A 14,112-nucleotide genomic window follows, 5' to 3' on the forward strand; every position below is an offset into this window, starting at 1 on the left:
TGGCTTGTACGGGACAGCCACGCAAGCACGCCATGAAGAGCAGCTTCACACGCTCGCGGCCCAGCGACGAGAGACACGCGAGCAGCTCTCGGCCACGCCGCCAGCAGCGAGGAGCCGCGGGCGCGCGCGCCGGCGTTTAAATGCAGCAGCCCGGCAGGCGCCGCCCTCCTGGCCCCGCCCCGCCCGCGCCGCCCCGCCCCGCCCGCGCGGAGGCCCCGCGGCGGGAGGTCCGTCGCCACGCAACGGGCGCACCTGGGGCGCCGGCGGGATGCAGGAGGCTGGGAGAGCATCCCTCGCCCGCCCACGAGACCGCGCAGGGGCGGCGGCGGCGGCGGCGCAGGCTTTGCCTCCGGGCCGAGGATGACCCGGCAGTGGAAGCGACGGCAATGGCGGCCGCCGGCGCCGCCTCCTCGCCAGGCCGCGACGCCGGCTGGCTGCCGTGAGTGAGAGCGGGCCCCGCCGGCGCGGGAGGGCGAGCGGGCGGGGAGGGCCCTTTCCGGGGGAGGGCGCTCGGTGGGCGACTCGTGCCCGTGCAGCGGTAAGCCGGCTCCCCCCTTTCTCCTTTCCCTTCCCTGCCCTTCCGTGCAGGGCCATGTTGCCAAAAGCTAAGGGCGGAAGTAGCTGGGCGAGAGCGGGCAAAAGCTGTTCCGCCTGATTTTCATAGATGTGTGAGCTGTATTTGACCGCTTATAGTAACGGATATGGTGGAGCTAATCCGCCCCAATGCCCACGGGAGGTTGTTCAGCCCTTTTGTGCTTTTTGCTTGCTATTTGCAAACGGCATGTGTCGCCGAATGTTTGTCCCAAACTCGCCTTCTTGGCTTCACGGAAGAATGAGTGTTGCTTGTGATTTTGACTGCAGCAGCTATGCCGATTAAGCCCGACATAAAGTGGACTTAGATTTGGTTTTGTTTTGAGTGATAGTTAGACAACAGTCACATGTCGACTAATTTTGACTTCTTGGCTTCCCGGAAAGGTGGAATGTTGCTTGTGATGTTTGGGATATAGCAACTGTACAGAACTCAGCCGAATGAGTTCATCATAGAGTGGAATTAAGCTTGCTTGCTTGGTTTGAAATTAAGACTGTAAACCTGTGCTTACTTAATGGGGCTCACTTCTGAGTAGGCAGGTATAGAATTGTAGCATTAGAGTGCAATCTTATCAGTCTACTTAGAAATAAACGTGGAATGCAATGGGAGTGGCTTCCAGATAAATGTGTATAAGATTTTTGCCTAAATCTAATATGTTTATCTCTATGGGTGCATATAAAAATATATAAAATAACTAGTAAATGTTATCCTTATATTTAACTGGGAAAAAAACCTTTGAAAATTCAGTGTGTTTCTAGACAGTTTCTAAAGACCTGAGCAGTGACTGATTTGTTTCTGATGTCCATGCACATGTGAAATTAAAAAAATGAGCAGTGAATTATCTTCAGGCTACTTATCTAAATAAATAATGAAAAGGACTTGTTTTCTCTGTTTAGGTTGAAATAAGCCAAAATTTGTTTAGAATTTGATGTCCTGTTCTCTATAAACAGAAGATGAAGACGGTTCTTATGGTAGCAGAGAAGCCTTCTCTGGCTCAGTCTATAGCCAAAATCCTTTCAAGAGGTTAGAACTTTACCTTTCTTTTCTTTTTTTAAATGATTCTTACTTATCTTTGGCATCATTTCTGAACAATATTTTAAAAATCAGCTTGGATTATAATTGGGAATAAGGCACGGTAATGAAATTTAACCTAGTTTAAAAGTAATATTCCTATGAATATTAGTTGCTGGAGATGGAGAACAAGGACAAACAGGAATACTTTCTGCATGTCAGGGTTGGTGAACATGTTCCTCTAGAAGATGTTGGACTGCAACTCCATTATTCCTCAACATTGCCTATGCTGGCTAGAGCTCATGAGAGTTGCAGTTCACACGTTTCTCTTCTGTGCTACACAGAGACAGAATTTGGACTTTGGTGTGGTATGATCAAATAGGACATAAGACTGGGCTAGATGACTTTCCAGAGCATTTCTGTGCTGGTGAGGAGTTTCTATGGAACTGTTATTACTTGCCATGTCCTACTGGCATTCTGTGTCCAGGGCGAGGGGTGGGCAGGTGGTGTTTTCGTACTATTTGGGGTGGGGCTAGCTAGTTCTCTTCCTCTCCATTTTACTGAACAGAAAGGAATAAACTCTGATTACTTCTGGACTTGCATAGTTGAGGGCTCTTTTTGGGGATGTGTCAGGAGGTCCTAGGTTTACCCCCAAATGCCGTATCTCCTGTGCACATACACATAGATTACATGTAGGATATTTATTCCTGTGGAGCTTTATGTGGGAATAGTGGGCAAAAGAGCCATTCTGCTAGTCAGTGGACCTCTCTTTATACTGGTGGAACAGTTTGCACTGCATCTAGCAAACGATTGACTGGTTTTATGACTGCACAGTTAATTATCTTATTTATAGAGTCTGTATCCCATCTTTCATAGACAAGGTGGATTCTAACTAACCTTAAAGCATAAAACACAGTTAAGACACTGAAAGCTATTTTTCTAAATTATGCTTGCCCCTCTTTGGACAAGATTAATCTCTGTCAAAAAACATAATGTGGAACATTTGTGGTTTCTGTTTTGCAGGAAACATGTCCTCTCACAAAGGACTGAATGGAGCATGTTCAGTGCATGAATACACGGGATCGTTCCTAGGCCAAAGTGCCCGCTTCAAGATGACATCTGTGTGTGGTCATGTGATGACTCTGGACTTTATAGGTATAGTATAATTGGTTAACTATCAACAATTTAATTCAATGCTGTTGTTATTTAAAGCTGAAAACAAGTAGGTCTGTGGTGGAAAGAATTACTGTAGGATTAACTGAAGTATAGCGGCATTCTGTTGGTTTGTAGTATCCACTGTTTATCTAGTTCAGATGTCACTGCAAACTATAGTCATTTACTGGGAAACAAGGGGGAAATTTGTTTTTCATACAATTCATGAAAAGAGGGAAAGCAAGCACAGAGACATACTGTGACAATCAAACCATGATTCTGCATGCATGTCTGAACTTAACCATCATGTAAGACTCAGTCTTGATATTGAACGCAAAGTACAAAACTTAGCAAGTACTCTTATACGTGTTTTAAAGAATGCTAACATTTAGAGATTGACTTTGTTTTCTTCAGATAAATACAGATATATGCCTCTTAGATAGAATACTGAAGTACAGAAGCATAAATTTGTAAGGCAGCAAGAAAGTTATAACAGCCTTTGTAGGCCACCAAGGTTCACCCAAATGTTTTACTTAAATAAATAAGAGCCGCATTTAATTTTGTTTCTCTTCTCAGGAAAATACAACAACTGGGATAAAGTGGATCCTGCTGAACTTTTTAGTAAAGCCCCTACTGAAAAGAAAGAAGCTAATCCCAAACTGAACATGGTGAAATTCTTGCAGGTATTTTATATATTTAAACAAAAATTTATTTCTGTTCTGGCTTACTCTGCAAACATAACTGTATGGATTGAGTAGCAAGATGGGTGCTCGCATACCGACTAGCTTGCACTGAATTGCAGCTGTTGTGTAATCTGTGCATATTTGCTTAGTAGCAAGGCCTGTTTCATTCCATGAGGGATCCCAGTTCACTGGCAGAGCACATGGTTTGCATGCAGAAGATCTCACGTTCAATCTCCGGTATCTCCAGAGATCCCCAAGTTTCTGGCATTGTCTCTAGAGCTGCAGGTGGACTTGGGGGCAAAGCAGCTTAGACAGATATACCAACTAGAGCCTTACCTGTACAGAGGTAGCCTGGCTGCAGTTAATCATGCGCTGATAAATTCTTGTCTGCCATCTTTTCTGGATTACATGAGGATCTTATTTTCCCAGGCATTTTAATCATTTTGTTTCTGTTTTAAAACTGTTACTTTATTTTAAATCTTTCTATCGCCTTTAAATTTTATTTTGGTTTTAATTTTATACGATACATTTAAACTTTTATGTTGCATTTTATCATGCTGTATTTCATGGCCTTCATTGTTCTGAGCCACCCAGAGAGCTTTGGCTATTGGGTAATAGCCCGATAATATAATGTCATATTATAATATAATTGGGTTATAATGTCATAAATAAATTGCAGGTAAATTGTTGGAGTAATCTACTAAGGAACAGATAAAACACTCATTTTTTAAAAAATAGCACTTAAGCTTTTCCCTGACATGCAGTTGTTCAATGTGAAAGATCCTCCCCTTTTTTTTGTGAAGCAGCAATCAAACTTTACCACCCTCTGGCAGCTTGAAGTGGTATTGTCTAGAAAAAATTTTGCCATGTGGCCCAAGTGATGAAACAGGTCCATAATGCTCAAATTGCAAAAGATAAATATACTAATGAGGAAGATACACATACCCATCTGCCTTATAGTCACTGGACCGTGTGTATTTTGTTTTGTTTTAGGTGGAAGGAAAAGGTTGTGACTACATTGTTTTGTGGTTGGATTGTGACAAGGAAGGTGAAAACATCTGCTTTGAGGTATGATTCCCATGAATAAGTATATTATTCACTGGAGAGCCAGTGTGGTGTCGTGGTTAAGAGTGCGGGACTGGGACTCAGACGATCTGGGTTCTAGTCCCCACTCGGCCATAGAGCCAACTGGGTGACTTTGGGCCAGTCACAGACTCTCAGCCCAACCTACCTCACAGGAGTGTTGTTGTGGGGATAAGATGGAGGAGGAGAATGATGTAAGCTGCCTTGAGACCTTTGTAGGAAAAAGGCAGGCTATAAATCAAAAAATAAAATTAATAAATAAAAAAAATTATTTAGCTACAGTGTATTGCCTCTGGATGTCCCCGAATATGTATACAATTTGTAAAACAATTAAAAGTGGTCATGGGCAACTTGGCCTATGGCCTAGTCTCACGACATGAAAGACTGAAGCTGACTCATGATTTCATATAATTAACATTCCTTTTCATATTTAATTGACTATTTAATTCATAAGTATGAAAAACATTGGCCCTTTAGCTGTCTGACTAGAATGACTTTTTCAATGTAAAGTGTGTTTGCATTAATTTAAAAAAATGTGTATGGTGTTTTAAGGTCCTGGATGCTGTAGGTCCTGTAATGAACAAGCCTCGTGGCAGTGAAAGGACAGTGTATCGAGCCAAGTTCAGCTCTATAACAGACACAGACATCTGCAATGCCATGAACCATTTAGGAGAGCCCAACCACAATGAGGCCCTGTCAGTGGATGCCCGTCAGGAGCTGGATTTGAGGATTGGCTGTGCATTTACGAGGTATTCACAGAGTTTTTCTACCCTGATAGAAATTATTTGGTATTAGCTGGGGCCTGGACTAGACACAGACCTGGCTAGACTACATTGCAAGTTGGTCAACATGCCATGGGAGGTTGTGAGTGGCTAGTCATCCTTTCCTGTTTTGCATATAATTTACAACAAACTTTTGGAACTTCTGCAGCTGAAATGCACGTTAGATGATCATGATCGAACAATCACATTTCCCAAAAATCCATGTGAGGGTGCATGGGCTTTTTTCACATGTAGAAATAACAGAGATGCTAAGGATTTGGTCCTGGGGCTGCTAGATGCTGTTGAAACAGCCACAAATACATGTGGGGGCCCAGCTCCAATCCTGGGGAAATGCTCTGAAGCCAGAGCACCCTTGCAGCTGGCAGAGTTTTCTTTACTGGCTGAATCTCCATAACCAGCCACTGGGCAGAGTTCCAGGGGATACGAGGGGTCATTCTGATGGTCAGGGAGGAAAGGAACAAGTCTCCACAAGCTTACAAGCAGACATTCTGGAAAGTATCAGAGTTCTGCCCCAACTCTCCTCTTCACAAGCAGGGGTAAACACTTCAACAGCCAAAACAGGCCATCTACATATTTTGACGGGTGAGAGAAGCATGCAGGCAAGCCATGCTCTATATTCCTCCCGTGGGTAATCCTCAGAGTTCAGGCAGCCACACTGGATGACTTTGTAAGTGGGTTTAATTATCCATACTGAAATTCGTAAAGATCTAATTGTATTTTTCTTCTAGGTTTCAGACAAAGTATTTCCAGGGGAAGTATGGCAATTTAGACAGCTCGCTCATCTCGTTTGGACCCTGTCAGACTCCAACACTGGGGTTTTGTGTGGAACGACATGATAAAATCCAATCTTTCAAGCCTGAAACTTACTGGGTGTTGCAAACTAAGGTTAGCTATATCACTCATACCTGTTTCTCTCAGCATCCTGATACTCAGTGATGCTATTGGTCAAAAAAGAATCTTATGGTGCAGCCACTGTATAACTGGATAAAGATAGAGGAAGGCTAAGGAAATAAGCATGTTCATATACTGGAACTTTTTAACTTGGTTATTTGAGTGTTGTCTCAAAGAAGTGATGGTTTATGGCTGCAAGCTGTAATGGAAACTAGGAAGAGATGCAACCATTTATGACGGTTCTTCATCTCCACTGCAGCAGTGATTAGCTTATTATGCCTAGTCAACCCTTATTATTCTGCATAAATGCAACATCTTAAAATATAAGTAAAGGTGTGTTTGTGTCTTAAAGGAATGTGTGATGGAACTCATAGATGTCAAAGTGATGTTATCATAACCACTAGTAAATTAAGTATGCATTCAGAAACTACTTTTATCTGTTGTCAGTTTTGGATATTTGGTATGTCGCATCTTGCTGATTGTGACAAAGGTAATGAAAATTGTTAAAAGGCGGTTATAGTTTGACAATTTTCATTTTTTTTAAAACATGCGGTCACAGTGTTGATTTGGTCTACAGAATAGGTTACTGCTGAGAAAATAATGGAAGATGTTTTAGCTTTTTTGCTATATTTTCCTCCTGACAGGTTAACCATGAAAAAGATGCCAGTCTGACTTTGGAATGGGACAGAGTGAGGGTGTTTGACAGAGAGATTGCTCAAATGTTCTTAAACTTAACAAAGGTGACAAAGGAAGCCAAGGTAAGGTTAAGGTTAAATGTTACATATTAACTGAAGTCTTGGTCTCAAAATACCTGTTTCACTGCCAAGTTAAATAACATCCCATACCTTATTCCATGGCTAGCTTTAATTTTACAGTTACTATATGGTGCTTTAAATGTTGCAATTAGAAGGCCACACAATAAAAATGCTGGCTTTATCTTTTCTCTACTAATAATTTAAGAAAAAATAGGTGTCTTTTCTTTAACTTAGCTGATCTTTAAGGATGACATTAGTGCATTTTTCCTTATGTATGCATACAGAATTAAATTGAAAAAATAAAAGCCACCATGTTCTTTCTTTCCGCACAACAAGTCCAGGCATTTTAAGAGGGAATATCTCATAAATATAATTACAACATTTCAGTAACTGAAACCAACATTTAATTAACAAGCAAAACTTGAAGGAGCGCTTACATCCATATTTGCCCAGTCGCCCCCTGAGATCGGCGGGAGAGGCCCTTCTCCGGGAGCCCTCCGTGAGAGAAATTAGGAGGGTGGCTACTCGGAGAAGGGCTTTCTCAGCGGTGGCGCCTAAGTTATGGAATGCGCTCCCCAGAGAGGTCCGCCTGGCGCCGTCGTTATTTGTTTTTCGGCGCCAGGCTAAGACCTTTTTATTTAAGCAACATTTTAAATGCTAAATACAATTGAATTTTATCTGGCCAGGGCGGCTTATTTTATAATGTGAGTTTTAATTAAGATTATTTTATATGGATTTTAACTTGTTTTATCTATGTTGTAAGCCGCCCCGAGGCTTCGGCGAATGGGGCGGCATAAAAATGTTTTAATAAATAAATAAATAAAATAAACTTCGCATTTAGCTAACCAGTCTAATGTAAATGATAAAGCAAACAATTTCAAGCTTACTATATTTATTACAGTATAAAGTGGGGGTGGAAATAAATAAGTCAAGTTTGTCAGGGCAAGAGTTTTAAAGTGACAATGTGCAAAACCCAGCTGATGTAGCAGCAGCATGAAATATTCTCAGAAGTACAGTGGCCAGCAGCATCCCTCCTGGGCCATACTAAGGGGTGTTTTTTCCATCCTGTAGATAGAGTCTGTGAGTAAAAAGGAGAAGGCTAAGCAGAGACCATTAGCTCTGAATACTGTGGAAATGCTAAGAGTTGCCAGTGCCTCTTTGGGTAAGTATGTGACCCAGCAATGTAATTCCCACCTCAGTCGTGTGTCTTCATTTTTGTAAATAAGTGGTTATCCTATAAGATATGCTGAGGAGCAATATGGATAATTCACAATGTGTGAACAGGGCCTCTAGGATTCTCATGGCTTCTCTCGGAAGTTGTTAGACCTTTGGCTAGACTTCTGTACTTATTTTGTGTGAGCTCAAAGTGTGATCCTGCACAGTTGCGCAGAACTCAGGACTTGCTGGTTTGGAGCAAGCCGGCATAATTCGGCTGCAACTCCCCCTCTTTCTCCTACCCATCTGCCATTGTAATCCCAGCTTCCCACTTTATCCTAAAATGGTGTTTTTGGGAAGTTTTACCATTCCAAGAGCAAAACCATGTTAGATATCGCCTTGCTTTAGTGTTTCTTTTACCTCTTCTTTTTCTTTTCCTCTGTTCGCTTAACTGTTATGGTGGTGTATTTAGATTTCTAGGAGGGTTATTCAGTTAAGGAAATCTTAATATTAAGATATGTGTGCTTTATGGATTAATTGTGCATATTAGAAAATAGTTTTGGAGCATACTTTCTTGAATTGAATGACGTGCAAGTGTCATGATAGGCATCCACCTGCAGGTCCTTTGGGTGTGAGAAAAGGGACAATTCTTCTCAAGACGGTATTTGCCATCTCTTGGTGCTGTTTTTCTTTAAAGTACTTGTACTAAAAATATTTTCTAAAAATCTGCTGCCCATTCAATTTTTTATTTGATTGCTAGAGCAGACGATGCTAGGCTAGATGAACGAGAGCTCCGACCAGGCATGTTGGAGCCTCCTGTGTTTGCAGCCGCGGAAGAGGTTTAATTTAATTATAACTCTGAAAAAAACCAGAGCGCCTGAAACATTTTATTCCTTCAATCAATGGTCTATTTAACAATCTTGTTTTAAAATGTAAATATTTTATATTTAGGAATGGGACCACAACATGCCATGCAAATAGCTGAACGACTTTATACTCAAGGTTATATTAGTTACCCTCGAACAGAAACTACCCATTATCCAGAAAACTTTGATTTGAAAAGCTCTTTGCGACAGCAGGCAAATAATCCTTACTGGGCAGAAACCGTAAGTCTGTGAGATGAAACGTTTTTGTTACATTTTAGATCTATATTCTATATCAGTAGAAGGAATGTGGAAAAATAATAATGCTGAAATATAGTGCTCCTCTTACTAAGACTCTCGTGCAAATATTGGGGAGTACATAGAGTACAGTCCGGCCACTACTCTGCTCTCTTGAGTCCCATTGATTTCAGTGGGAGTGTTAAGCACCCGCTTGAAATTACACTGCGGGACTTAGGCTGGACGGTGTCCCCGAAGCCAAACCCGTGATCCAGCGTTGCAGCACTTTCTCTTGCTTCTCGCATCAGGTGAAGGCACTGCTGGCAGAAGGGATTAACAGACCGAGGAAAGGCCATGATGCTGGCGACCATCCCCCAATAACACCCATGCGAGCTGCCTCAGAAGCGGAACTAGGTGACCTGCAATGCATAATTCTGAACGCAAACCGGTGACCCTTTCAGTCTTGTATGTAACATGCTTGGTAGCCACAGGTGACAAGGGGTCAATGCAGCCAAATGGGCAGGTTTGTGAAAGAGGAGCAGGTAACTCCTCTTCTGTGCTGGGCCGTTTAGGTGTATTTGTTTTATTTTATTATTTTAGTTCCCCCACTAGGGGCGGAGGAAGGAAAATCTCTTCTTTCACAACCAGCAGGGAAATGCACCAGGCTGGTAGGGCTGGAGGCAAAGCAACCCATTCTTTACCCAGCCAGCTGCTTTGGTAGAACTTGGGGTTCCTTTATTACCTGCTAAGAAGCAAGCAAGCTGTGTTTCAGGGCTTGCTGTGACGGAGGAGCCTGCTTCTGTGTGCAGCACAGAAGCGTCAACTACTAGACTCTTAGAAGTCTGGTTAAAAGTGTTGTGGAATAGCAAATGTTGCGGACTTGCTTAGAGGGCTGGATCATTTTACAGACCCTCAGGTAAAGGACTGGGCAAACAAGCAGTCCTTCACCAGGAGGAGAGAGGTTCTACACTCATGTTAATGCTAATAAAAATGCATCCATTCTAATTTCATTGCAGCTATAATTTCATAGAACCAAATGATCGGAAAAGGAAACAGTCTCCTTTTTCTATATAGTTATTCATCTCTGCTAAAGTGTGGATAACGATCTGGTTATTTCCAGGGGGTGATGGATGGAGACTATACGAATACATCACCAGGCATTTCATCGCCACTGTCAGTGCAGACTGCAAATACCTCCAAACAACCATCGCTTTCAGCATTGGTCCAGAACGATTCACCTGTATAGGAAAAACTGTTATTTTACCAGGTAAGGAAAGAGCACAGCCACGTGTGCCTCATTTTTCGTATCTTTTTAACAGAGAATATTTGGAATTCCTTTGTGAATTTGGAATTATTGCTGCCCCTAAAATAGTACAGAAAATATGTAAGACTATGTCTCACAGCTAACATACTCACAGGATTCTTGCAAGGATAACATTGTGGGGGTGAGGGGAAAATGTATGTTGTTCTGAATTCCTTGAAGGAACTAAGATATTATTTATTGATTTACCTTATTTTTATACCACCCAATAGCTGAGTGTTCAAGTAAATTCATCACTTAGCATTTTTTTCTATTATGAGATACATTGAGAGGGGAAACACAGGATTTAATATTTTTAGTTGTAACATTACTGAATAGAGCTTACGTGCCTCTGGAATGTGTTGTATTCTAGGTACCTGTGCTTTCTCCATCTTAACATTATAATCAGTTATAGTACTTTATATATATTTATATTAATCTTTCTCTGCCTCTCTCTTATATAGACAGTACTAGGAGTACCTCTATATTGAATAAAATGATCCTACATTGCTTTTTTTGTACTTTCTTAGACAAAATTGGAGGTATTGTCCTTGGTGTCTCACTGGGGTTTCTCTCCTGCTGGGGACAGATAGGTGTGTGCCTGTCTGTCATGGAAGGTTATGATACGGACGTTTCAGATAACCGCAGCCTAGTTTGTTTTTGTTAACCTTACAACAGGTTTCACAGAGATCATGCCCTGGCAGAGTATTCCACTGGAAGAGAGTCTTCCCGTTTGCGAGAGGGGGGATGTCTTCCCCATCAGTGAAGTAAAACTACTGGAAAAACAAACCAACCCTCCTGACTATCTCACCGAAGCGGAGCTTATCACACTGATGGAAAAGCACGGCATTGGTAGGGCTTGTTACTGCTACTCGAAGCTGGGGGACAATGGATCTCTTACTTCAACCTGAGAACAATAATCTGAGGCAGGGTACGCAGCCTTTGAGGCCGCACACACATCTGGCACTTTGAGAATGTGTCCTGTGCACCTGTGTGAAAAGGCTGCCACCGGAGGCATGGGAAAGAACAGGGAATCTGCCCAAAAGATTGAGTTCAAGGCAGAGAAGGGCCACCTGAGTGCCATCACACAAAACCTGAGTCCTTTCAATACCAGCATTTCAGTACTCGTGCTCTGTGGCAATCCCAGCTGCCAGGACTAAAATATGATTTTAAAAATGGGCACCACAAAAGGTGTTCAGATGTGCACAGTGCCTCTGAGCATCCTGTCGCCTGCCCCTCAAGCTTCCTCAAATGTTTGCAATATAGTTCTGGCATGTTTGTGCTGTGGATGTTTCAGTATCCTGGGGAGTGCAGTGTAGTGTGCATTCCGATTGGTCTATTCATTCTGGGTTAGGCAGATTTCTGGCTTGCAAGATATACCTTGTTTTGTGCTAGAATCCTTAAGTTCAGTCGAAATCAGGTGCAAAATAGAAGTTTGGATGGGTGGACACAGATTTGGAGTGAAGGAAAAGGATAGATCTGAACTCAAGGACCAGATCTGAGTTCCCAGTTCTTTAACCCCAAATCCACTCCTGGTTTTCCCTAAGCATTCCTCTGTGTTAGCAACCTAATTTAGAAAGGGAAAATGCTAAGATATTATCACTAACTCCTAGGAACTGATGCCAGCATTCCAGTTCATATCAACAACATTTGCCAGCGCAACTATGTAACTGTGGAGAGTGGCCGCAGACTGAAACCTACAAACCTGGGCATTGTATTGGTCCATGGCTACTACAAAATAGGTATGTTTGTTTTTACTTTTTTTTTTCCTAATAGGGTCTGAAGATCCCATCTTCCATGGGGATAACTGCCTGGCCAAAGGAGAAAAATAGTAAAAAATGTGTTAAAAAGGTTAAGTATATGGCCATACCACTTGAAATTCATTAGAGAGAAATGTGTCTGAACATGGGTACAATTATTGATCAACGCTGTTAGACATTCGGCACAGTCCACTGACAATGTGAGACACATTGAAATGGGGATTTTTCAATAGGACCAATGCACAGAGACCCTTTTCGTTTCCAATGGGGCTTTCTATGCAAATGTTTCTGGTGGATTGTGCCTGTTATATATGTTAGAACTTCCGTTTATCTCTGATTTTGCTTTCAGATGCTGAGCTCGTGCTTCCCACAATCCGCAGTGCAGTCGAGAAACAACTCAACCTAATTGCTCAAGGGAAAGCAAATTACCACCAGGTTCTAGAGCATACTCTGGATATCTTCAAAAGGAAGTTTCATTACTTTGTTGATTCACTTGCTGGTAAGTTTGGTCCCCCCCCCCCACACACACACACCAGCGGATTCTGTCTTTCTTCTGCATATTGAAATCAAGAAGCAAACAAAATGTATAGAATATTCTGATTTTCCAAGAGGTTTGTTGTATTCTCTCTCAGAAGGTACCTACAGCTAGGAAGTTCATAACTAGTCACCACAATCCTCAAATGCCTAACTGTAGCTGCAGTGATATTTTGTCCTTAAACTGGAGAAGCAGACCCAAATTTCCAGGTCACCCTTTGAATTGTCATATCATTTTTAATGCAGAATTTGAAATATTCATAGAAAGATCTACTCATTGAGCCTTTTCCTGTCCCACTGCTATTTTGAATATGCAGTCTCCAGTCAGCCTCATCAAAGGTTGCTCCATGCCATACGAGCCTTGCTCTAAGTTAGCCTAAGAACCATTTATAAATGCCTGATCCTGCCTAATCTTGGAAGCTAAGCAGGGTCAGGCCTGGGCAGAAGCGGGATGGGTGACTTGAGTGTATGATTCTATGATTATTGCTGTCAACTGCCTAGAGAGCTTTGGCTATAGGCAGTATAAAAATGTAATAATAATAATAAAAAAAACTTGGGCTTGTTAAACCTACAAATAACCTATAAAGCCTAAGGTCTCCCATCATGAAATAAGCCATGATTGGTCCAAACTGAGACTGCATATTCAAAAAAGTGGCACATGACACAGGATAATTAACCCCGATCTGCTACTATGACATATGAACCAGTTGTACTTAACACTAAGTGAGCTTAAGACAAGCTTTCCATTTAGGATGTTTTCATACCTTAGAATGGCTTTGGTTTCTTCATCTGTCCATTTCTTGTTTTCTCTGGCTATGAGCAAGAATGTGGGTCATAGAGTTGAGGAATCCCAACATTTCTTTGGTGTTTTTTGGGCAGGTATGGATGAACTGATGGAAGTGTCTTTTTCACCACTTGCTGCCACAGGCAAACCCCTCTCTCGCTGTGGAAAATGTCATCGTTTTATGAAGTACATCCAGGTAAATGGAATGCAGAGTTTAAGCTCATGTCAGATAGCAGGTGCTTATACAGGAGGAGATGAGCGTTTGGCTATCCTAGTTTTAAGTCACAGAAGCCATTGAAGATCCGCACTTTGAGTTGTGCATGGAAATGACCCAAAAGCTGCCCCGAGGCTTCGGCGAATGGGGCGGCATAGAAGTTCCCTAAATAAATAAATAAATAAATAAATAAATAAATAAATAAATAAATAAATAAATAAATAAATAAATAAATAAATAAATAAATAAATAAATAAATAAATAAATAAATAAATAAATAAATAAATAAATAAATAAATAAATAAGCAAGCAAGCAAGC

At 41.7% G+C, this 14,112-nt stretch overlaps 1 protein-coding gene across 3 annotated transcripts in view; it reads left to right on the plus strand.

Annotated features, from left to right (window-relative positions):
- Positions 1–303: 303 nt before the first annotated feature.
- TOP3B (DNA topoisomerase III beta) overlaps positions 304–14,112 on the plus strand; it is a 16,416-nt gene continuing 2,607 nt past the window's right edge. The window contains exons 1-16 of one of the 3 annotated variants that reach the window (XM_044440837.1): positions 304–439; positions 1,486–1,612; positions 2,624–2,755; positions 3,329–3,435; positions 4,429–4,503; positions 5,071–5,267; positions 6,029–6,185; positions 6,836–6,949; positions 8,018–8,108; positions 9,053–9,207; positions 9,510–9,615; positions 10,322–10,468; positions 11,180–11,353; positions 12,115–12,243; positions 12,611–12,760; positions 13,675–13,775. In XM_044440837.1, the coding sequence (XP_044296772.1) occupies positions 1,543–1,612; positions 2,624–2,755; positions 3,329–3,435; positions 4,429–4,503; positions 5,071–5,267; positions 6,029–6,185; positions 6,836–6,949; positions 8,018–8,108; positions 9,053–9,207; positions 9,510–9,615; positions 10,322–10,468; positions 11,180–11,353; positions 12,115–12,243; positions 12,611–12,760; positions 13,675–13,775 (1,905 nt within the window). In that variant the 5' untranslated portion in view covers positions 304–439; positions 1,486–1,542. Of the gene's footprint in view, positions 440–521; positions 539–587; positions 737–1,485; positions 1,613–2,623; positions 2,756–3,328; positions 3,436–4,428; positions 4,504–5,070; positions 5,268–6,028; positions 6,186–6,835; positions 6,950–8,017; positions 8,109–9,052; positions 9,208–9,509; positions 9,616–10,321; positions 10,469–11,179; positions 11,354–12,114; positions 12,244–12,610; positions 12,761–13,674; positions 13,776–14,112 lie in introns of those variants that run through there. The other 2 variants (XM_044440839.1, XM_044440838.1) reach the window with 2 other exon arrangements.

The sequence above is a fragment of the Varanus komodoensis genome, unplaced genomic scaffold (assembly GCF_004798865.1).
Source record: "Varanus komodoensis strain SLA01 unplaced genomic scaffold, ASM479886v1 scaffold38, whole genome shotgun sequence".
In the NCBI taxonomy this organism is placed as follows: domain Eukaryota; kingdom Metazoa; phylum Chordata; class Lepidosauria; order Squamata; family Varanidae; genus Varanus; species Varanus komodoensis.